The 23,502-nt window shown below is 48.9% G+C and overlaps 2 protein-coding genes across 5 annotated transcripts in view; both read right to left on the reverse strand.

The window, feature by feature from the left end:
• Positions 1 to 17,990, reverse strand: part of LOC6592454 (mitogen-activated protein kinase kinase kinase kinase 5) — a 42,354-nt gene extending 24,364 nt beyond the window's left edge. For all 4 annotated transcript variants that reach the window (XM_026985150.1, XM_026985148.1, XM_026985149.1 and 1 more), the window contains exon 1: positions 17,491 to 17,990. In XM_026985150.1, the coding sequence (XP_026840951.1) occupies positions 17,491 to 17,616 (126 nt within the window). In that variant the 5' untranslated portion in view covers positions 17,617 to 17,990. The remainder of the gene's footprint in view (positions 1 to 17,490) is intronic.
• A 1,798-nt stretch (positions 17,991 to 19,788) lies between these two features.
• LOC6604141 lies at positions 19,789 to 23,290 on the reverse strand. Its single transcript, XM_026984988.1, has 7 exons — positions 23,144 to 23,290; positions 23,018 to 23,051; positions 22,645 to 22,896; positions 21,571 to 21,670; positions 21,404 to 21,511; positions 21,184 to 21,339; positions 19,789 to 20,101 (listed from the first exon to the last, which is right to left on the reverse strand). The coding sequence occupies exons 1-7, from the start codon at positions 23,288 to 23,290 to the stop codon at positions 20,053 to 20,055; spliced, it is 846 nt and encodes a 281-aa protein (XP_026840789.1). The 3' UTR covers positions 19,789 to 20,052.
• Positions 23,291 to 23,502: the final 212 nt, after the last annotated feature.

The following is a 23,502-nucleotide window of genomic DNA, read 5'->3' on the forward strand; positions in this document are numbered from 1 at the left end:
CACACACACAAAATGTTGTCACATCCGATAAGTAGATAGAAAATACGTCAGAAGGCGGCAATTCAATTAGCCCCACGGTGGGGGGAATGCCCTTAGTGCCCCCCGCGCTGGCAGGAGGCTCGGGTGTGGCATGTATCCATTCATAAAGGCGCTTATCTGTTCCGTTGGGGCCAAGGAATTGCCCTTGATTTATGGCCCAGCGATTTGTATCCGTCGCCCACACAAAGGGAAAAACGGGGAAAAACATGCGAAATGAAAATCCTTCACATTATTTTCCCCACATTTCACATTTCTTCTTGCCACATTAGCCAAACGCGCGTCTCATTTGGATCACCAGGAGGAGGAACAGCAGGCGAGAGATGAAGCCCCAATTATACGATATAGGGAATGCACATTATTCAGTTCATCCACTTCCAATGCCAGAGCCACAGAGCCATAGCCACATAATCATCTATGTATATCCACATCAGCCCCATCATCGACATCATCGTTCCCACTGATGACCCCATCAATGGCTTCTTCCACTGGCCTCTCCAGTGCTTCAATCGATTTTTATGCTGATTATCGACGCGCACGCCCTGCTCTTCGGCTCTGCTCTGCTCTCACACATTTTCCGAACAATTGAGCCAATATTCTAATTATTTTCACTGCTTCTCCTCCAGATTTGGCACACGGAACGAAGCGATAAAACGCGTGCGAGCTCGAGAGCTCCCCACGACCCAGAGAGAGACAAAGGAAATAAGCTAGAGCGAGAGAGAGAGAGTTGAATGAAAAGAACAAAGCAAACGGGAGAGAAATTAGTTTGCAGACAAGAAATGATTGAGATTGAGATTGAGTTGAGGATTTCTCTTCGCTTCTCGAGTGGAGGACGGCACGGAACGATGGTTGCCGGGCAAGGGGGGAACGGTGAAGGGTGAAGGATGGAAAATATTATATATTCTGACTCCTCCATGCCCTTCCCCTCCCCTCCCCGGAGGTGGCTACTCGCCACCTTTTTTCATTTGTTTCATTTGCCTCATTTGAAGTATTTTCCTGGATTTTTTTTGCCGCTGTTGCACATTGCTTGCATTTTTCATGCCTCCTTTGCCGTTGCAACAAAAGTTGCAGTTTTTGCCACTTCGAGAGCCTCGGGAAAATAATGAATTTTCACGCTTTTCCATTGCTGTTGCTGTTGTTGTTGTTTTTGGGCCACTTTTAGTTTTTTGCCTGCCGTTGTGCCGTTGTTTTTGTTGTTTTCAGCATTTTCACACGACTCTTCTGTCGCGTCGTGTTATGCCCCAAGCGCCACCCGCAGCCCCAGCCCCAGCCCCATCCCCAGCAACAGGACGGAGACCCCTAACTATTGTTGACTCCGACATTGCCATTGTCCGTTTCCAGTTTTCAGTTTTCAGTTACCATTTTCCTGCTGACTTTGCCATCGAGGTGGCTGTCGCTGTCGCCGTTGCTGTTGCTGTCGCCGGCGGGAAAATTGCAATTTAATTAAGCTGCTCGGCTGCTATCTCCGCCCCCGCACCCTCCGCCGCCCTTTTTTTCTGGACAACCCCTTATCCGTGGCCGGTCCATGCAATTTTCCATCGCAGTTCAAACAGTTTTAGGACGCTGCGCATCCGCCGCCTTTGAGAGGCGTAATTAAACGCCGGCTTTGTCGCTCACCTGCGATGCCAGGACGCGGATTCGAATAGTTACGGCGATACGGGATGGTCCGGAGTCCACCTTTGATGTTCGAAATTCGATGCTAATGGACGCCCATGGATGCTTACCTGAAACGGAACGGGAAGAGGTCGAAAATGTAATTTTAGTTTTAAGCAACATTTCCATATTTTCATCTAATAAGCCGAGCGAAAGCATGGCCCACGTCAAAGGAGCAGAGGAGTGGGAGGTGTGGGAGGTGCAGGAGAGCGTGGAGCATATTTCCCAAATTGGATCCGAATCGGAGTCGGGTTCGTTGCGGCACGGATGGGCCCAAATCGAATAATAATCCGTTATTGAAACAAGATTTGCTCGTATTTTTTGCTTATTTATTTCTGCTGGATATTTGGCGCTGTTCATCAAGTGTCTGCCACGGCGCACCCCCCACCAGCCACATCTCTGGCATCCATCACACGTACACGCACACACACACACACAGACACAGATACATACAATCCATCGACCTTTCCACATATTTTCTCGCAGTATAAACACAAATTCGCTCTGAAGAGGAAAGAACACAAACAAAAACCCAAGAAAGGAAGGCCAGCCTTCGGGGCATCTCGAATCTTTACATACCCTAGAATATCCATGGATCCTATGCCTTTTTGTACATATCCCTTAATCATAAAACACTTTTTGCATAGCAAACAGACAACCAGCAACAATGTAAAGTGGACGAAAAAGACACGCTTGGTTCTGTTTCTGCTTGCTGATGCTTAAGCGAAAAGCTTCTGCGCTTCTCTCACAACAACAACAAAAGCTGTTGATCGAGGGACAGACATGTACAATCGGGCTCAACCGAAAGCACGAAGCCTAGAACACACGGACGAAGGTGCGACGAAAGGTTTTCGGCTCAGGGAAAGATAAGAGATCGGCTGCACCTCTCTCTCTCTCTCTCTCTCTCTCAAAGGCACACCTTTGAAACATGCGTGCAGGGAGGTAGAAAACGAAAGCTGGGCATGGCTTTGTTTGTTTAATTAAGCGAAAAGCTTTGAAAAGTTATTCGCTTCTCTCGCAACAACAAAAGTTAATCGTAAAACAGACATGTTCAATCGGGCTCAACCGAAAGCACGAAGCCTAGAACACACGGACGAAGGTGCGACGAAAGGTTTTCGGCTTAGGAAGAGATAAGAGATCGGCTGCTTCTGTCTCTCTTAAACACACACCTTTGGAAACATGCGTGCAGGTACATAGCTCTGATAGAAAACGAAAGCTGGGCATGGCTTTGTTAGTTTCCTTAAGCGAAAAGCTTCGCAAAGTTATCCGCTGCTCTCGCAACAACAAAAGTTAATCGCAGAACAGACATGTTCAATCGTGCTCAAACGAAAGCACGAAGCGCAGAACAAACGAGCGTTTTCGGTTTTCGGTTTTTTTTTTCGGTTTTCGGCTCAGGGAGTGCTAAAAGATCGGAAACATATGTATGTACGTGCAGGGCGCTCTGGTATAAAACGAAAGATGGCCATGGCTTTGTACAAATCTGTTATACCCTCCGACATGTAGGGGTATTCCACCCAAGGCAAGGGGCAGGGCAGGCTCCAGAGGCAGTGGCAACCAACTGTTTGTTTACGCAGAGCGCATTTTATTGTTGGAGGAGGCAGCATAGGCACCAGCCACCAGTCAATGGGTGGGGAGTGGGCAGCGTGCTGAGGGCGGAGAGGCAGAATCACAGAGAGGCACAGTCGGTTGAGATAAATTCTTGCCGTTTTGTTGGCTGTTTGTTCTGTTCTGTTCGCGTCGCTGTATTGGCAAATTTCTCGCATTTCTCGCTGCTGCTGCTGCCGCTCCCCTGGCCCCAAATCGATTGCGAGTGCCATGAATTGCCCTCCACCCCCCCCTTTGGATCAACACTTCATCATCATCATTAACGGGAAAGTTAGTCTCTCGCCCCTCCCAGAATTATTCAAAGCGAGGGAGGGGGGAGAGCGGGCATCGTACAACATCCTCCGGGGAGTGGCACTTAAACCACTTAAAAACTTTAAATTGTCTTATCGGTCGGGCAGCAACAGCAACACTGATGCTCGAGGCATCAACAAAAACTAACCTCAATTTCAATATACGTTAAAACAAAGGGTGGCTCGGAAGGGGGGGTGGCGGGCGCGGGGGAAACCGCAAAAAGTTATGCGCCCGAGTGTATGCAGCAAAAAGCGTCGACAACATGGAAGCCTGTGTTCGAATACGTGTGTTCGATTGTATGTGTGTGTGACAGATATACAATACATATGTGTGTGCTCGTGTTTATAAACAATTGGGGAAATTAGTGGGAAAATGGCCATGCAAACGGATGAAAACAATCCGCAGAGAACACAGGGAGAAATGAAAGAGAGAAACGAGCGGAAAACTGCGCAAAAATGTCATTTCAAAGTCGGGATCGGGGACGGGGACGGGGACTGTAATCGGGGATTGTGAGGGATAACACTTTTTTGGGACAGAAGGATGATTCCACCGCACAAAAACACAAAGGATTCTGGACACCGCAGACAGACAGACAGACAGACAGACGGGCCTGCATGCGAACAAAGTTATTCTGTGGCCACATTAGAGCTGCGATGTGGGCGTGGCAGCATAGGCATTAAGTGTCGCACTTAATTACATTGAAACCACACACTTCTATGCCGCCCCCCTACGCCCTGCAACCGACAACAAAGGACGAAAACTTTGTCCATCCGCCAAAAAGTGCAATCAGAAAGTTTTCCCCCAAAGTCGGAGCCAAAGTGGGCGTAGGAGGAGCTAATATCTCGGCGAAATGGGAAAACGAATCATCTTTCGATAGCGTCGATCAGTGCATTGAAGATACCCCCCCTTCCTACTCTCTCCACCCCTACTCTCTCTCGAGTCAGAGTTCATTGTCCTGGCAATCAATTTGAGGAGAGGAAAACTTTCAAGTCCCGGGCAAAAGTAAGCAGGCGAAGGACGTGCACCACCCACAGCACTCCGTTCTCGTTCCCATTACCTCCCCCCCTCTCTTCCTGTTGTGCTCACCCCACCCCCACCCTCCTGCCCTGGCAGGCTTGGGCTTGCGTGCAAAATTACTTTCCTGGCCAGCACCAGGACGCGCATTTCCTGTTCCATTTTCTTCTTGTCTAACGGAGAGGTTCGTTATTAGCCCGGTTCCGTTCTTCCCTGCACCGCTCCCCTCCGCTCTCCCTTCTCCTCTTTCATGAGCTCTTCGTCTGTTGTGGTTTTTGCTTTTATTGATTGTAGATTTTCCTCGGTTTTCTAGCTCCCTCGCCGGTCCATTAATTATGCAACGTCTCGATGAAGAGCCTCCTCAAAATCTGCTCATATGTTGTCCTGATTTACAGCCGCCCTCTGTCCGGCCGCGCAATTAAAACTTACGCTTCCGGCTGAAGGCGTTCCCTTTGATGGGCGTGGTCGCATCAATCAAATTATACCTTTGAGCAGAGCCGGGAAACGTTCCCCGGGATCCGTCTGCAGCCTCTCTCCGATTAGGCCAGACTATTAAAACGCGACCGAAAAAGTTACAAATTTAATTAAAATGAATTTAAAATTCAATGAAGGAAACTTTCCCTTCGCCTCCGCCTCCGCCTCCGCCACGAGAGAAACTTTGCCCAGCAGCGGGCTCTCCGCCTCTCTCTCCCTCGCTGTCTCTCTCGAATCGAATGCATTTCGGACTTAATTTTTGGCTAATTGCAGAAGGCCAAAACGGGGCAGGAGGCAATGGGAAAGGAAGGAAAAACAAACAGGACTAAAGCAGAGCGGAAACCCAAACGAAAACGAAATTGAAAAAGAAAATTGGGAAAGAAGTAAATTAATTTCGATGTTGAAGGATTTCCCCTGCCCCACCCCTGTGTCCCCCTCTTTGAGAGCCTTTGTCAAGCGAATGGTCGCAAGGTCCTGTCTGCCTGGCGTCTCTAATTGCCCCAGCAAGGAGGTCAAAGAGGAAATGGAAAATGAAGCAGAAATCAGGAGCCAGGAGCCAGAAAGGATCTGGCTGTCGCGGCGACGGTTTAATTGAAGGAAACCTCCTTTCTCACCCACTTTCTAGGCCCCTCTATCGTTCGCCTCTCTCTCTCTCTCTTTGCTTTCTCTTGCAATTTGTCAACGTTTCGCGCTGTAATTTCCGGTCTTCTCGACCAGAAATCCATCGTCCCGTCAGCCGTCACTGGCTTATGCCCTTCGATCACGGTGAGCCTTTTAAACTAATTGAGTTCATGTTTTATTAATTGCCAGGACTCGCAGGACTCGCAGGACTCGGAGCAGCCCCAACAACATGGCCCAGACACGCTCTTCCGCTCTTCCGCTCTTCCGGCTTTGGCTATGGCTCGTAAATAAACGATTAGTCCACACACGCAGCGACAGGTCATGTGTGTGTGTGTGGAGCCATCAAAAATGTAAGACCAAATGCAAAGAGACTCCTCCGTCCAGCCTCCTCCTCCCTGGATGGGGCTTAGAAAACTCACAGAAACGACAGATGGACAGACAGAGGAGGGGGTGGCCAGTGGGGAGGGGACAGGGGTAGGTAGATGCCCCCCCTTGGAAGATGGCGCTATCCAAGTGCCGTCTCTGCCTCCCTTCCCACCCATTGACCCGCTGCAACGCACGATTCAATTAGCCAAAACTAATCCCAGCTCCACTTTGTTTCCATTTCACTTCTTGTTTTTCCGTTTTTCCACCGTTCCACCGTTCCATCTATCATCTATCATCCGTAAGCCGCCGCCCGGAGAACCTGGGGGCCTCGGACGTGGGCGGACGTTCGGCCGCTTGGCTCACTTAACCAAATTGCATTCATTGGACAGGACTGGGCTATTCCTTCTCCAAGGAATTTAAACGAAAAAGGAGAGAGAAATGTCGAAAGTTTTTGCTCCTCCGCCGCCGCCTCCGCCTCCGCCTCGACAAAAGTTGGCCTCCAAACAGCAGCAAAACAACAGGCTCGAAAGGAGAGCGTCCACTAGTCCTATCTCCTACTTTATGCATATTATGTTGCCTCTCCCCATTCCCTCCCCACCCCTCTAGAGGTGCTCCATTCAGCATTTTGTTGTTTTGATGCCCGCCCGTCCGCCTGGAAAACATTTCCAACAAATTGAATATCATTTGCAGCAGCTGCGGGACACACCCATCCCCCGCCCCTTTTCGGAGCGTTGTTTTCCGACCTGGGAAAATACTTTAATTACTTTTAGTCAGGGGGGGTCAGTGGGGGTCAGCAGGTCATCACCTGCTCTTCTTGAACGCCTTTCAGCAATCAAATTGAAAAGTCTACAACTGCCAAAGGACGAACACAACCTTCAATGTACCCCCCTCCCACCCACTCTCTATGGAGTCTATCGAAATATTAACAATTTCACAGGACTCAAAGGACGACGAAGGCTGTGCCCCCTCTCCCTCTCTGTTTGTGCCTCGACCGGAGACACGTGTAAAAAAGGTAGCCCTGGCTGCCACTTGCCCTGCGGCAGCCTGCATGCAAAAAGGTGAAAGGTCCTTGTCCTTGTCCCCGTCCCCTGCCCCATCCCCAAAGGAGGAGGGAATTCAGCAAAAATATCAGCAATTTTCTCTTTACACCAAAGTGCACGCAACGAAGTTTGTCACGCCGGATACATCTGCATCTGCATCTGCATCTCAATCGCCCCCACACGCCCCCCCATTCCACCCCCCCCAACGACCCAAAGGATATGCATTTGCAGATTCCCGCATTTCCATAGCCACAACAGCAGGAGGCACAACGTACATGCATCTCTGATCAGAATAACAAATCGAATGCCATTTTCCAGCTGCACTGATAACCTCTGACCTCAGGAGTGCGTTCGGGGGGGTGGGGGGAGGACCTTTGGGAATAATGGAATTAGACCGGAAGGCATGTGCCGCATGTGCCGCATGTACGGAAGCCATCGGTTGTATCAATAAACCAAACGCCCAAATCCGATTGGAATCCAGGGGAAACAAAGCCCAGCAACAAAATCTCATGTTATTATGCCACAAAGAGTGCGTTGCACAGGCAACAGCAGCAGCACAAGCAGCAGCAGCAAGAGGCCTCATTAATGATGATGCCACATCATTGTCGATACGGTGGGGCAGAGAGGCAATTTCCAGCCAAGAGGCAGCGTAATTAAAGCACTTCTCCGCCTTCGCCTCCCTCCCCTGCCCTGCCCCTGCCCCTGCCCCGCCTTCTGCCATAAGCCTATATAAATGGCAAACGTTGTTTTGTCAACATCTTCCTCTCCCTCTCCCTCCCCCCCCTCGAGCCACCTACCTACCAAGAGTATGCTAATTTCCCTGTTTGATGCAAGCCTCTGTCGACGAGTCGACGAGTCGTCGAGTCTCCGACTCAATGGAGGACCGGGTGAATGGGGCAAATGAATGAACATCAAGCGGCGCGGGATACTTGTCGGCTTTAATATGCCAGGCAGGCTGTGGCAGGGGCAGGGGCAGACACACGTTGAGAATGCCAATGGCACACTTTCGGGAATGTCTGCCCCCCCCCTGCGTAAGTACCTCCCCCACAGACACACAGAGACACACAGCTTTTTGTGTGTGTGTGTGTGTGTGCCGCCCCATCGATATATCGATTCTCCATTGCCCCTTGCCTCTTGGGCACCTCCTCCTCCTCCTCCACAATCCCTCACGGGCACCCACCACCTGTTACGCGTCGAATGTCAACTTTTATCACTTTCTCCTGCCCCCCCCCCTGCTGCCGCCCCCCCCCCCCCCCCCCCTGCCACCTCTTTGTTCATCAATCACCTTGGAAATGAGCAATCGCTCTGTCGCCTGCCACTGGCTCTCCATCGGAACGTGACTGCTTGACCAACGACCAGGCCAAGAGGGGGGGGGTGGTGGGGGTGCGGGTGAGGGGCAGGCAGAACAGTTCTTAACGGTTCTCCCGTTGGCCATAAATTCATTGAGAGCTCATAATTTAAGCTTAAGCCCAGGGAAAATCTGTGGAAACTTTTCATTTCCTAACATAACCCCAACCCTACCCCCTCCCACCGCCCCCCCCCCCCCCCCCCCTTCAAAGAAAACTTTTCGCCCAGCAACTATTTGGCCCCCAAAAACGAATATTTATCAGTTCCGGCAGCAGAAGCCCAGCCAACGCCTCGGTTTTATTTCCATTTTATTATTTACTTTTGGCGCCGCTTTGGGGCACAACAGTGTGCTGCAGGAAGCGGGGGAGGGTGAGGGGGAGGGGGAGGGGTGCACGGCTCGATAGTTGACAATTTTCATCCATTTAGATCGGAGTCTGAGTGCCGTAAATGTGGGGCAAGCGGCAGCCATGTTGTAGGCAATTACTTTCCATATCGGCTACGTCCCCCACTCTGTGTCCTTGCCCGAGAATTGATAACCGTAAGCGATAAGAGGAAAATTGATTTGCAACGAAAAAAGGGCGGAGGGGCCAGCAGGCGGCGGAATCTAGCGGCTTACCTGCCGCAAATGGAAAACATTTATATTGGGAGATTAGCATTCAGGACTCAAGATTGAGGCCGTTCGTTGGGGGCGGCGGAGGTGGAGGAGGCGGAGAAGGCGGAGGAGGAACAATGCCCGCTTTTGAGAGGCAGCCAAAAATGGGTTTCCCTTTGGGAAAGCCTGCAAGAGACGGGAAGGGTGTGGGGGCTGCTGTCACAGCCGCTCTTTGAAAAAGACACGAAAACCTGGCACTGAAGTGGGTGGTAGGGGGGATTGGATTGGGGCCAGCGGCAGGTAGGGGACCGGAGATGGAGCTTCGGTTTCAATTTGTTGAAAAATAGAAAATTGCATAATTGAAGGATCCCCCATAGCGGCAGGGGAGGCAGGAGCCCGCCTCGTCCTGTGGCTGCGGCTGCACTGAAACTGCGGTTAGTGGCGCTTCCTGCAGTTCTCTCTCGCTCGCTCTCTGTCTCTCCCTCCATCTGTCTCCTTCTCTTTGTGTGTGCTCCATTCTGGCTTCCGCCGCCCTTTATTTTTGGCTTTTTTCCCTTTTGTTTCTGAATTGTTTGTGAAATATTGGTCAGCGGTTTCCACTCGCCTCCTTTTTTGCCTGTGGAATATCCAGGCCTGAGCCTGAGCCTGGTCCTGGGCCTCCTACAGGGGGGGTGTGTGGCGTGCAACATAAAATATTTGACAACAGTTTGCGTTCTGCATTAAATTACGTAATGTGCTGGAAAAGGAACTTCATCAACAAGCACCCCCCTCCCTCCTCTGCCTGCCTTCTGTTACAGGCATAAATCAAGAGCAGCCTAGAGAAAGAGCGCGGAGAGAGAGAGCAGCTCAAGCTTTTCACGCAGTCGCGCGACTTTCAAATGAGCTTCGCCTGCGGCCCGCTTCATCATCATTTACCGTTCAGCGGTCGTCATCCGTCATCTCGATTGCTCCGTTCGCACATTTATCTTTTCGCTGGAAGCTCAAGGTCATCTGCCTCTCGCTCTCTCATGAAAGGCATCTAAGAACAGAACGGAACGGAACGGAACGGTACTCTGCTCATCGGCAGACGCAGATGCGTACCAAAGAGAGCAGCGCACAGCAGAGGCTGTGTACCGGGGGCGGTGGGGTGCAGCCTGCAAATTGTTTGTAAAATATAGCAAAACTTTTATTTAAATTATGTATCTCTCTATCCCACCCATTGCCCACTGTCTCGCTCGCTCTAATGAAGCGCATTTCAGCAGCAAACTTTGAACTTGAGGCAAACAATGTTCATTATTGGACAGAGACTCGACTCAATCTGCAGGAGAGAAGCCCAGAGAGAGGGGGAGGGGGGCCCCTCCATGGCCACAGACAATGGCAAATACATATATACACGTATACATATGTATGTATATATACATTTTTAGATGAGGCAAAAGCTTTGCTAAAGACTTTTTATTTGACTTGAAGTTTCCTTTGGTTCCTCTCTGCTCTTTCCCTCTCTCTCTCCTTCCTCATTTGCCTATTCTTTCTACTTTTATTGTTGTTCTTTTCCCCATTCCCTTCTTTGTCGCTGCTGCTGCTGCTGTGTATTTCTTTCTTTGTTCCCCTCCCCACCTTCCTTCATGGTCACTCCTCGCAGTGCCATTTGTCTGCGACTACTTCATTTTTATCATATTTTTTCCAACCATTTCTTAACCCCCTCCCCACCCCACACGGCGCCCTACTATTACAAATAAAACTTCAATAAGTTTTTTTTTCCCCCTATTTCTCCCCTCGTTCGTCGGGTATTACTTTTGATGGCTGTTCTTTCACGACCCGTCGGCTGGCTCTTCGGTGGATCTTGTCCCCCTTTAGCCGTCACCTAATGGGTTTACTCGCCTATGTTTCGGTTTCTGTTTTCAGATTCAATAAAAAACGGTTTTAAGAATCGAAGCATCAGCCCTGGCTCTCTCCCTCTCCCGCTCTCTCACACACAACCCGTCACATATGGTGTTCTAGGAACATATTCCGCTCTCTTAATCTCCCCATCTCTCCCTCTCTGTTTCCCCAAAGGAAAAGACTCGACTTCAAGCGCAATTATTTCGTTTAATTGTGTTTCTGTGTCTCCGAAAGGCCCTCCTCCGTCTCCTGGCTCTGCCTCTTGTTGTTCCTCCCACTGTTCGCCTTTTTCCAGCTCTCGTCACGCTTCTCGCTCTCTTGCACTCTCTCTCTCTCTCTCTCTCCCAACTGTCATAATAATTTTAATAATTTCGTCATGTCCTCCTCAATTAAAGTCAGTTTAGTGTTTTGCGGTTTAAACCCTGGCCAGAACCTCTCTCTCTATCTCTACTGCTCTCTGTGGGGATTTTGTCGCTCATTAATTATTCTGAAGGTCCGCCGCGGTCTTTCGCCCTCAGTTTATGCAAATTCCTTAAAGGTTAATCATTATTTTTGTTTGTTTGTTTTGATTATTTTGTCAACGGCCAGTCGGGGGCCAGACATCCTCGAGAATCCCTCTCTTTCGTTCGCTCTCTTGTGGACTCCATAATTAGTAGACCCACAGCTGGGCTCTGGCAAATCGATTGCCCCATTTGGATGCCCCACTGCTTGCCCCTTTGCCCCAGATTCGGGTTTCTTCATTGTTCTCCCCCACCCACTCTCTCTCTCTCTCCCTCTCTCTCTCTAACTTTCTCTGTCTGGAAACAGACTGCAAATTGGAATTACACATTTTAATGGGAATTAGTTTGGCCAGAAAGTTTTCGACTCGTCGCAACTTTTTGGTTTTGGTGGCTAATGGAATTATGCAAAGCAACAAACAACAAAACTTTTTGCCTGGCTAGTGAGCCCTTTCCTGGGCTCCAGTTTATAAGTAGCTCATTTTACTTGCATAATTCTACAAGTTTTTAATCATCTCATCTCTCTCTCTCCCGCTTCTGGCAGTGATTCTCCAAAGACCCCGCCTCCCCGGTGGTTCGCTGATACTCGAGCATCGACATCGATAGCTCTCCCTCTCTCTCTCTGCATCAGCATCAGCATCAACTCTTTGGCGCCTGCGCAACGCCGCTGCTGCCCCGCCCGCCCGCCCGCCCATATTCGTTTGATTTTTTATTCCCACTTCATTCTGGGAGAGAGGGGGCTGTGTGTGGAGGGGGCTGGGGGATGGAGGGCAGAAGGAAAGTCTTCACTTGCATAAGTTTATGTTTGGACGCCGTTGATGATGATTTTAATATGGCAAAACTCTTGGAGAGTGGGGCAGAGGATGGCAGAGGATGGGGCCAAAGCCAAGTTATAATGAAGGAAAAAGTTTTGGCATACACTATACATATGCACACACACACACACACAGACACGCAGAGAGAGAGGAAGCAGGCAGGAGCAGACTTTACGAGAGAAGATGGAAACCCTGGCTAAATCCTTTACGAAATTGGCCAAATAACGAGCTAGAAAAGCTGTAAACACTTGCCCCCCTCCCCGCCTTTTGCAGGCTGAGGCTCTGGCATACATCCAATTGATGGGAGCTGCTCTCCAGACGGGTCCCGACTTCAGCTTCTCCTGGGAAGTAGCCATCGAATGAGTGAACGGAGGAACGGAGGAGAGGAGAGCCGTCCAATATTCAAGGAAAATGTCAAACGGAAATGAGTGAGGAAATGAAGGGAAAAACTAAGGCAGAAACAGCAGGGAGGACATCTCCCACCAAGACATTTGGACCAAGATGAATGGCGACATTTAGACGTTGCACAGCCGTCCCGGGGTCAAAGACAGTCAGACCGCAGGCCCAGACACAGACACAGACCTAGAAAGAAGGTGAAATTAGCCAGCAGCATCTGTCGGTTCCTAGGACCTGCTCCTGCTCCAGATCCAGAGACAGAGCCAGGGACAGTGCCCGAGGAGGACAAGTGACAAGTTCCAAACAACGTTCCAGCAAAAAGCGACAAAGGAAGGCCCCACACCCGCTCCCACTCGCCCTCTCCCTACCCCGTCGGGAGGCGTGTCTGCCTCGCCACCCCAGAAGTGGCAAAAAAAAACCCAACTTTAAACACGGCCAAGAAAATATGTATATATAAAAAAAATTGCGATTTAGACTCGGGGAAAATCTCTTTTATTTGGTGCGTGTTTTTCCTCGTTTTTATTTGACTTTGGGGACGTCTGGGCCAAGGGGCTGTCCGTGCGGGGGATGCAATATTTCTGATATGTTTCAAAGCGAAAGGATAATGGAATAAAAGGCCAGGAGAAGGCTTCTTCCGCAGGCAATCCTAATATTTGCACAACTGGGATTTTTCGGGTCTTGCGGCGGCAGAGACAGGGTAGGGGGCAGGGCGAAGAGGGGGGTCCCTGGAGTTGGGTTTTTATTTAAATTTTCGTACATTTGAGTTGATTTGCCGACTGGATTAGTTAAGGCTCAGTGGACAAGCGGCAGGAGCAAAAGTACACACAGATGGAGGCAGCGATAAGCGGCAGAGGTGGCACGTTGCCAGGGAAATCTGTCTGGACTCCTGCTGGACTCCCCCTTGGGTCTGCTGGGAGGTGGAGGGGGGGTGTCGGAGGGTCCACTCCTTGAACACGTGTCCCCATTGGCAGTGTCCCTGCTAATTGCCACAAATTGTTGATGTTCCTGTCTCGTGTTGCCCCCACGAGGAACGTACGGTGTTATGTTCAAACTAAATTAAGGCACTGTTCCCTCCAGAGTCCACCCACGGCCGACAGCCAGGATTACAGCTGCAAAAGATGATGCTGAATTTTGATCGGAAAAGCCTTGGGTTCGATCGGTGGATATGGCAATCGATATCTGGCCCCACACCTGCCTCCAAGTCGATGAACAGCAGCGTGTAATGAGTGGAAATGGATTACATGTTGCCACAATTGTTGTTGCATCCACATTAGACACAGCTGGAGCTACTAAAACACCATCCCATAGCCAGATGGAGGCACAGACAGACAGACAGAGAGAGAGAGAGAGAGAGAGAGAGAGAGAGAGAGAGAGAGAGAGAGAGAGAGAGAGAGAGAGAGGGAGAGAATACAGCCACAAGCCGCCACAAAACATTGCAACAGTCGGGCGAACTTTTGGCCCTACCCCTGCGCTTGCCACAGCTCCTGCCATTGCCCTGCCCCTGCTCCTCCCCTCCTCTCCTCTCTGCTTCTAACCCGTTGAAGACGTGCAAATTATTGCCACGGCAGAATTAGGTCAACATGGCGACGTCCCTCTACCGCTGCCACTGGCCCTACTCCTCCTCCTCCTCCTCCTCCTCCTCCTCCCTGCCTCCCTGCCACCCAGTCGTTGCTTGTATTGTTATGGCGCTTTGTTGTTGCTAAATTAAGGGTTGCCATTGCCACCCAACCCCCCACTCCCCACTCCCCAGTCCCGCACACATTTTGCGCTTTGTTTTCCCTGCCAGTAGGAAAAACTTTGCCGCGTTCCTCATTTAACATTTAAATGTGGCACTAGATGTGGAACCGAATGCGGAGGCGTTGAAACTGTCTCAGTGTTTGCTCAACGCCCATTGGAGGTGGGCGTGTCAAGATCCATTTGCATATCTGCCTTCCCACCACCCACCGCCCTCCTCCATCCAGGCCATCCATCCCGGCCATCCATTCATTCATTTATTCATCCAGCGAAACCCAGAAGATCCTTTGCTATTCTTTGCTCAAGGAACATCCAAGGAAGGCTAGGGAAACCCTTTGACATTTTCTGTTTGCCTTTCGCCACCCACCAACCACCAACCACCGCCCACCGCCCACCACCTTCCCCCCATCCTGCTCGCTGGCTGCTGGCTCTCTTCTTGTTTGCTGTACCGCAACGTAGTTCAAGGCAAGCATTTTTCGGCAAGTCACAGACAATGCCTCCCCCTCCCCCTCAGCCGTAGCCCCCTCCCCTCTGTTGTCTAGACTGCACAAAGCTGTTGGGTTTTTTTTGGGGTGCAAATGATTTGGCTTTGATTCTGTTTTTGTTTTGTGGAAAATTTTTGGTAGATGCCAAAGGAAATGGAGCGAAATAGAGAGGATATGCTGTAGGTGAGGGAAATTCAAGGGAAAACAAATCAACAAAAAAGCTGCAATTTCACAGCAAACACAGATACAGATACAGATACAGATACATATAGAGGGATAGAGATAGAGATACAAACGAATGCATGTTCTCCGGTCCACGCCCACACATGCGTCTGCTACGTGACCTCCTTCATTGCCTCCCCCCTACCCCTGGCGCTGGCCCCCCACCCCATCCACAACCCCCACTTGGCCACTTCTCGGCGCTGCTTCAAATTCACTTCACTTCGTTCTTTTCTCTAGTAATTTTCTCTAGCCTCCCCCAAGTCTCGTTCTCCCTCTCTCTCTCTCTCTCGTGTCGAGAGCTTTGCGCCAATTTTTTCATGTTTTCATGCGTGTTGCATGAACAAAAACACACAAACAAAATAAAATCAAAAGAAAAGGTCTTTCAGGGCTGCGACAGAAGCTCTCTCTCTGGATACCCTGCATGCAGGTCGATGTTTGCCCTGTCCCGATTTAGTCATTCCAACTGATCCATGACGAGGCACCCATGAAGCACAGAAGCTTCTACAGATCCTACTATGAATGGTGGCAAAGAGTCGTTGATAATCGGGGTACCCCTTGGGTGCGAAGGGTATGAAGGCAGAGAGAAACAACGACAATGACGAGGATGATTGTTAGAGTGTGGCGGCGGTGGCAGCGGCAGCAGCAGCAGCAGCAACAACAATGGGCATATTGTGTGGCGAAGTCAAGTGCCTGGCAAAGGCAATCACACACACACACATACAGTGGCGGCACGCATAAGATATGTATGTATTTGTATTTGTATTTGTATTTGTACTACTTTCCATTGCATAACTGTAACCGAGCACTTTTCCTTTTGTGCGCTTTCCTTGGAGCAGCAGAGTCCACTTATTGGACTTTTGCCTCTGCTTCGTTTCGCACTCGAGTTTCCGGTAATGAGAGCCTTGTTGGAACACCTTCACCTCCACCCACACACACACACACCTTGACAGGTGCAATTTAGTTGCTCACTCTCTCACTCTTTTGTTTTCCGATCCGATGGAGTATTAGGAATCAATCGATGAGCAATTGGTGGCACAGTGGAAACCCTGCCCGACCTGCCTACCCTCTTCATGGCCTAATAGCCTGTCAACATTGTTGCCATTATTATTATTGCATATTACACACATATTTCCATTGTAAATTGATATCGCGAAACGAGCTGCAAACGAGAGCGCAAACGGGAGAACGCATTTCGATTGCCCAAGCACTTGGGGCCCCATTCCCTATCAGAGACGCATAAATATGTATATAGTAGTGTAGGTTCTGGCCGATAAGTATCTGTACAATATTCGAAACGAGTGTGTTTCATGCCAAAACTTTGTGTAAACAAAAAAAACCAACGAGAGAGCGGAGAGAGATTTGTAAACACTGAGCGGAGGAATGAGAGATGAAATGAGAATTGCCAGCGGAATGTTCTGATGATGCGGTGTCTGTGTGGGCATGTATGTATGCATGTTTGTATGCATGTTGTGTGTACATACATTCCCGTACATTCCCCTGGCAACAAAATTCCGCAAAAGAAAAACAAAAGACAGGAGAATGAAGAATGAAGAATGGAAAAAGGGGAAATGAAATTGGAATTGGAATTGAAACCGAAATCGAAACCCAAGCTAAAGCATGCGCCGCCGACTTGGCGGATGACGCATCTTCCAAGAGAACGCGCGAGAGACAATCCAATTTATGGATAAACATAAATAAATAACACATTCCCAATATTAATCCCCATAATCAATGCAAGCGCGTGGCTGCCAGCCAGAGCGTTGCAAAGGGGAGGAGATTCAGCGGTGACCCCGATAGCCGACAGCCGATAATAAATGAAGCAACCTATCGAATAGAGTAATCTGGATCCTCCGTCTCCATTTTGCACCACTGTGGATCAGGGCTGTCTCCTCTTTGGAGCACTGGAGCCGCCCCATAACAGCGAAAATGCATTATGCCACGCCTTGCGCCCCACAGAGCACAGACCCAAGGCCCAAGGGCAGCTTCTTGGGCAGAGAGCATTTGTCATATTTCCACAAGGCTGCGACGGGCAGCATGCAGCAGGGAGACAGAAGCGGCGGAAAAAGGAAAAAAGAAAAGTAAAACTAAAATTGCGCATATTTTGTGCTGGAATAACTCGGGGAAAACAAGAGGAGGAGGGGGGAGTCGTGGAGAGTGGAGCATGCAGGCGGTGGAAAACAGATGTACAAATGAGTGTGCCAAGTGGGAGGGGGGGGGGGGGGGCTGCACATGCACCCAAGCTGGCAGCAGGAATGCAAAGAAAAACAAAAAGCTGCAGATGGGGCGAGGAGTAGGAGAAGCATTCTAAATCAGAGGCACGCTTTCAGTTGGTTTTTTTTTGTGTGCGAAACATTCCCGGGATAGATGGCGAGCGCAGGCCATACCGTGCTACGCCGAGTGGCGCCCCTGCGCGTACCCCGTGTCTGGTCTGGCATCACTCACCTTGTATACGTCGCCGTAGGTGCCGGAGCCAATCTTCTGAATGAGCTCGTATTCATCCTGCGGATTGCGCCGCGAGATGTCCGAGCTGAGGAGATTGGCGTTGTGGTGGCTGTGCGCGGCGGCCATGTTGGGACCGAGTCGAGTCCCCCGATCGGAGTCCGAATTCGAGGTGTCGAAGCCTATCCAGCTGATGTTCTCTCTGGCTCTTCTTTTGGCCCGTTCCTTCGCGTGCTTTGCTGTGCCGTTCACTCACTAGCGTCTCCCTTTCTTTGGTTTTAATTTACTGATGACTTGTGGACGCCCATCGATAGAGATCGTGCTGCATTTTGTCCGACTGCAGAGAGGGGCAGGCGGGCGGATTACACACACACACACAAACACTCCCGTACGTTCACAAACACACTTTCAATTGCGTAACGTTAACTGGACTTCTTTGTCTATATATATAATCCGTGTTGGATATAGACGGGAGCACGAACACAGATCGAAATTAGCCCAAACTGAAATTAGCAAACACGAAATTAGAAAACCAGAACGGGATCGGATACGGGTGCGGGAAACGGCTGCGCCGGCAGCGACACTCGCGAGTTTGTGACGCAGAAAATGATGGAAACAAAAACCGAATCAAACAGCCAGGAACAACTACAACAACCACAGCAGCGGCGTCACCGGCAGCGTAGAATCAAGGAATGTCAATTCGAAAGGTATGGCAGTGGGGCAGAGCGGCCTCCCAAAGCTGGGACTGGTTCCACCTTCCACTTGAAAATACCTTGCGTAGAATGATAAACGCATTGCAGCGTTTAGCAGTGGGCAAGAGAGAAAGCGTATTTTGGCGGGGGGGTGGTGAGCGCCTTGCGCTTTGCGGGGGCAAGCGAACCAAAAGTCTCTCCTCTTATTTTTTCTCTTCCGTATGCACTTTAATATATTGGTTATTAAACTCAGCGCTCGACCACAGGAATAGATTGCATTGCCCCATTAGGAATATGGACAGACAACAGACAGACAGAACTGCGACGACACACGCGACAACAAAAACAAGGGCGTCGACTGACGACCGTGTTGTTGTTGTTGTTGTTCTGGCTGCTGCTTGTAAATTTGTGAGAAACGCACCCGACGCAACCACGTGACTGACGAGTTTTTTGTTTAATTTTTTTTTTTGGCCGACGGAGAATTTTGCCAATTTGTCAATTTATAATAATTTCACGAACGAAAATTTTTTCGTGCACTTCGTCGCGCAGCCCAAATGTTGTTGTTCTTCTCTCCAGTGTGACCAGCTGCAGTTGTAGGCAAGATCCAAATTAATTTCCATGTTTTCCAGAACCGTATTCGTATTGACCCTCTCTAAATCACACACCTTGCAATGAAATACTGAAGTCTGAAATCGATAAGAGGTTATTTCCCAGCTGATGTGTAGCACGATAACTGAAACCGATAAACATTATTCTTCGGTTAATTGAAGCTCTATACACAAAAGCTAAAGTCCGTAAGACGTAGTTTTACGATCGTTTTCTACTCTGTTCTGACTTTATTTTCGATAAAATATACCGTCGGACCATCAGCAGTATACCGAAATATACCGTCTCACTTGTAAAACATACCATAAATATACCGATGAAAGAATGAATTTAGCCCCCTGTAAACCGCGAAAAATAATAATTTTTATAAATTTTTCTTCCTGTCTTTCCTCTCTATTTACAAAAACCCACGAACTGCGTTAAAATTATATTCTATTCTCATACACTTTGGTCGACAATGGGTTAATCGTTCTCTGTCCATAATCAGAAAACGTATTCCTTGATTTTGATATTCGGTTGAATATAACTAGCTAAGTAGGGTCCTCAGCACTGCACACATATTTTTATCCGAATGATGAATCTATTTTCCACATGACTGGCTAATATAAAGGCTCTTTCGTATTGGGATTGTGTATAAAATAGGATTTCGACAATTAAGGTCATAGTTGAAACGTAGTGGTCATGAAATGAAACGTGTGAAACGTAACGTCATTTGAACACTTGTTGCTGGTCAGTCGGTGGAATGGACATATTTATACCCTATTTGTTTAAATTAATTGAAATTCTGTTTTCCAAACTAATTTGAAACGTTGCTTATGACTTTTTTTAAGATTGATAGGATATATTTTTCTAGTTCATGGCAATTTGACAGGATTCGATATTCTTGTGCGATAAACGTATTTAGGATGTGGATGTTGCTTTGGCGCCCAACCCACTTTGACCCCAATTTGAATCGGAATTGCAAATGTACTTTTACCAGTAATTTTAATTGAAAAATTCTTAGTTCGCTCTTATTTTGTACAATTATTATTCGTGTTTGTAGAAAATACAAAATATCAAAGGGGTCTACTTGTTGACACAGAGAAAGGTTAAAAACGAAACCAAAGAACTTATTGCACGTGGGTGTGTGTGTGTGTATAAATAAATAACATAATGTATCAAAGATTTCGATAGCCGAAGTGTCCCGGTGTTCCTCCCTCTAAGCATAGTAATTCGATTAAGTGTCCCCGGCGTCGGAGCTGGGATGGACGATGGATTGGGGGCCTCTTTACAGTTTCCGTATACTCCGATCCGCCGCAGCCGAGTTAAGTTTGGTTCTGTGAAGGAAATGCAAAGAGATCGGGTTAGTGAAGTCTGAAGAGGCAAGAACATCCAGCAGAATCAACCCCAAAACAGGGGTATAAAAAGCTTCAAACAACAACAGATCTTGCCGAATCACAAGCAACAGCCTGAACCATCGAAAGCGAACCGAATCGAGTCGAACGAAACGGAACGCAGCTGGGTGTTAATTTAGTACACAACACAGTGGTGGAGCAAGAGCAGAACAAGGAACTTCCATGCAGATGGCTTACCCGCCTAAGGAGTGGATAACTCTCGAACTCTCTCCTAAAGTCGAACGAATCTAGAACTGAGGCTGTTTCGAAGGACGGATGGAGGAGTTTTCAGAAGAAGGAGCATTTTTTTGTTTTCTTAAATGTCGGCCGCTGCCGCCCTCAAACTAGTTTGAATATTGTTAAGTTTTAAGTTGATTTTGCTGCACTTAAGCCTACTGCTCACTGGCCATCCTGTGTCCGTGTGGTGGTGGTGCGAGTAGGTGGTTGTGTGGCGGTCGAGTGGTGCGATGAGAGAAGAGCTCGGATTAGTGTCGATAAAGAAGACAACAGAAGGAACTGAATTGAATTTTATAGCGTGGCGAAGCTTGATGGATGAATGAGTATCGGATATGGGATGATCTGATGATCGTTCTGGATGGTTAGCAGTCAGCAGAAGCCGAACCAAAATAGTACATAAATCAAGCAAAATTTAAACAGAGCTTTTAACGCTCTGCCGAGGCCAATTCCACGGTTTAAGTAAATCAAAAATTGCCATTGCTCGTGGTAAATATTCAACTGCATTTGGCGGATTTTACAAAAGAAGAATTACGAGTATTTAGATAGTTTTTGGTAGACAAATAGATAATGCTTTAGATAACTAGGTTCAGATCTCTCTCTGTGAGTACCGGATAGGAGTTTCTAAAAGGATCAAAGGGGTGTGTTTGTGTGTGTTTTGTGTGTGTGGAAAGAGAAAAAATAAAACGAAATCAATAAATTAGTATGGGGCCACTCCCCAAGTCAGTGTTAAAGAAGGGAGAAGGAGGTGGCGCAACCAAGCCCGGGGGCAGCGATGCCCGGCCACTTACAGTTCCATGGAGAGCACCGTGGGATTGGGACAGGCCTGGGGCGCCCGTATGTGACACTGCTTGTGACAGATCAGCTGGCAGTCGCGGCACTCGTATCCCTGCTTGCCCGGCCTCCGAGGTATGGACTTCATGCAGATCGAGCACTGCAAGCCGCTTCTGTAAGAGCCAGAGGAAGGGCATAAGAAGTTGGAGGCTAAGCGGAATCAGTTGGCTCACTTACCCGCTCAAATGCTTGGCTATGAAGGTGTGATCATTGTAGATGTGCAGCTTGGTGCCCTTGCGGCGCCAGCGCGGTCTCTGGGCAATGGCCAAAGGCACAATAAAGTGGCTGAAACGAAGGCAATGCGTGAGAATCAAAGGAAGATCACGATTCGGTTCAGCACTCACCGCTTCACGCCGTTCTCGATGGTCTCCAGGACCAAGGTGGAGGCCTCGTGTACGTAGGTCTTATTGCTGGCCGAGGAGAAACCTGAGATGGCCGAGGATTCTGAAATTGAAGAGCGTCGTGAATGGTCGGTGATGGCGGAGCCAATGCCCATGCGGGGTCCTGCGTAATTTAGTGTTTCGTTTTAATAGTGTGTTCGAATAGCATTTCCCACAGTGGAGAGTACAGATTGGAGATTGTAGATTGGAGAGTTACACACAAACCAAGCAACCGGTTTAGACCAAATTATATGTTTTTTTTTTTGCATATGTAAATAAAAAGAGAGAGAACAAAAAAGATACCAAAAGAGAATGTGAGAAATAATTATAAATAATGATCGTTAAAGCCGTATGCGAACCGAAGGGAAGCAGATCCAAAAACGCAATATATCCAAATCCAAAATAAAGCCAAATGTTTGCGAAATATTTCAAAATATTCAAACGTGTTTGTGTTGGGGTGTGTTTGGTGTGTGTGTGTGTGTAGTGTAGGTGGAGGACCGTGGAATACATACAGATTTGTGTTGGGACACAGTTCGGTTAGCATTTGATGGGGAGAGAGAGAGTGTGAAGATAAAGAGAGAAGACAAGACAAACAAGATATATAGATACAGAACGGTTAACGATACAGATACAGATGCGGATACAAGTGAACGATCAAAGACTTAAACATAATGGTAGGTGCTTAGCCGACAGATAGATAGATAGATTAAACATTAAACATTGGGATAGATACAGATGGGCAGCAGAGGCAACAGCTGGGATATGCACGGGGGAACGTCTGATTGAACGTCAGATGGGATGGATGTCCTGGTCCTGGCTATCCCAACCCTTGATCCAATTGTTTATTGCGGATTAGATGCAGGAAAAGTCCGAAATGTGCGGATAAGCTCTGGGAGATGCATGGCTGGTTAGAACTGGGAGGGATGCTGTGATGCTGGTGCATGGGGTCTGCGACTGGGTGGACGATTGGGTAATTACCAAGTGAATTGCTTTTGGACAGAGTGGCACGATCGACAGATAATGAACGGGAAGAATCACCATTGAGGGTTCCGGTGGCGGTTCGGGGTAGTCCTGTCGATGTTGTTGTAGTATTGGCGTAGTTCGAGTTGGTGGCTGATAGTGATTTGTGATTGCTATTGGGCTGATCTGCAGAGAGGGTGCGTGTCTTGGAGCGGCTGAGCCGCTTCTTCAGGGTGCCAAAGAAATTTTTTGCTGCGCCCACGATCGTCCAGCACGTCCATGCCCTCACCCGCCTGCAGATGCCCCAGATGGGCCCCGTTCCGCGGCAGGCTGTTCATGCTGTAGCCACCGCCGTTGATGTTGGAGCTGCCGTTGCCGTTGCCATTGCCACTGCCGTTTCCGGCTAGCCCACTGCTCCCGTTGAGGTTGTAGTTGTTGTGGTAGCCGCTACCGTTGGGCGAGGAGGCTGCGTTGGGCTGCCCGAACTGGAAGAACACTCACAGAGATTAGCAGAGGACTCAGTGGGGGTGCGGGCAAAACTGCAAACTTCATGCTACGCCATGCCATGGCGCGGTACCTCCGTGGTACTGTCCTCGTTGGCGGTACCACTACCGTTACCTGTTTCGTTGTGCGGCTGTATGGCAGTGGGGCAGAGCGGCCTCCCAAAGCTGGGACTGGTTCCACCTTCCACTTGAAAATACCTTGCGTAGAATGATAAACGCATTGCAGCGTTTAGCAGTGGGCAAGAGAGAAAGCGTATTTTGGCGGGGGGGTGGTGAGCGCCTTGCGCTTTGCGGGGGCAAGCGAACCAAAAGTCTCTCCTCTTATTTTTTCTCTTCCGTATGCACTTTAATATATTGGTTATTAAACTCAGCGCTCGACCACAGGAATAGATTGCATTGCCCCATTAGGAATATGGACAGACAACAGACAGAC

Source organism: Drosophila persimilis, unplaced genomic scaffold (genome assembly GCF_003286085.1).
Source record: "Drosophila persimilis strain 14011-0111.01,24,50 unplaced genomic scaffold, DperRS2 tig00000002-arrow-pilon, whole genome shotgun sequence".
Taxonomy (NCBI): domain Eukaryota; kingdom Metazoa; phylum Arthropoda; class Insecta; order Diptera; family Drosophilidae; genus Drosophila; species Drosophila persimilis.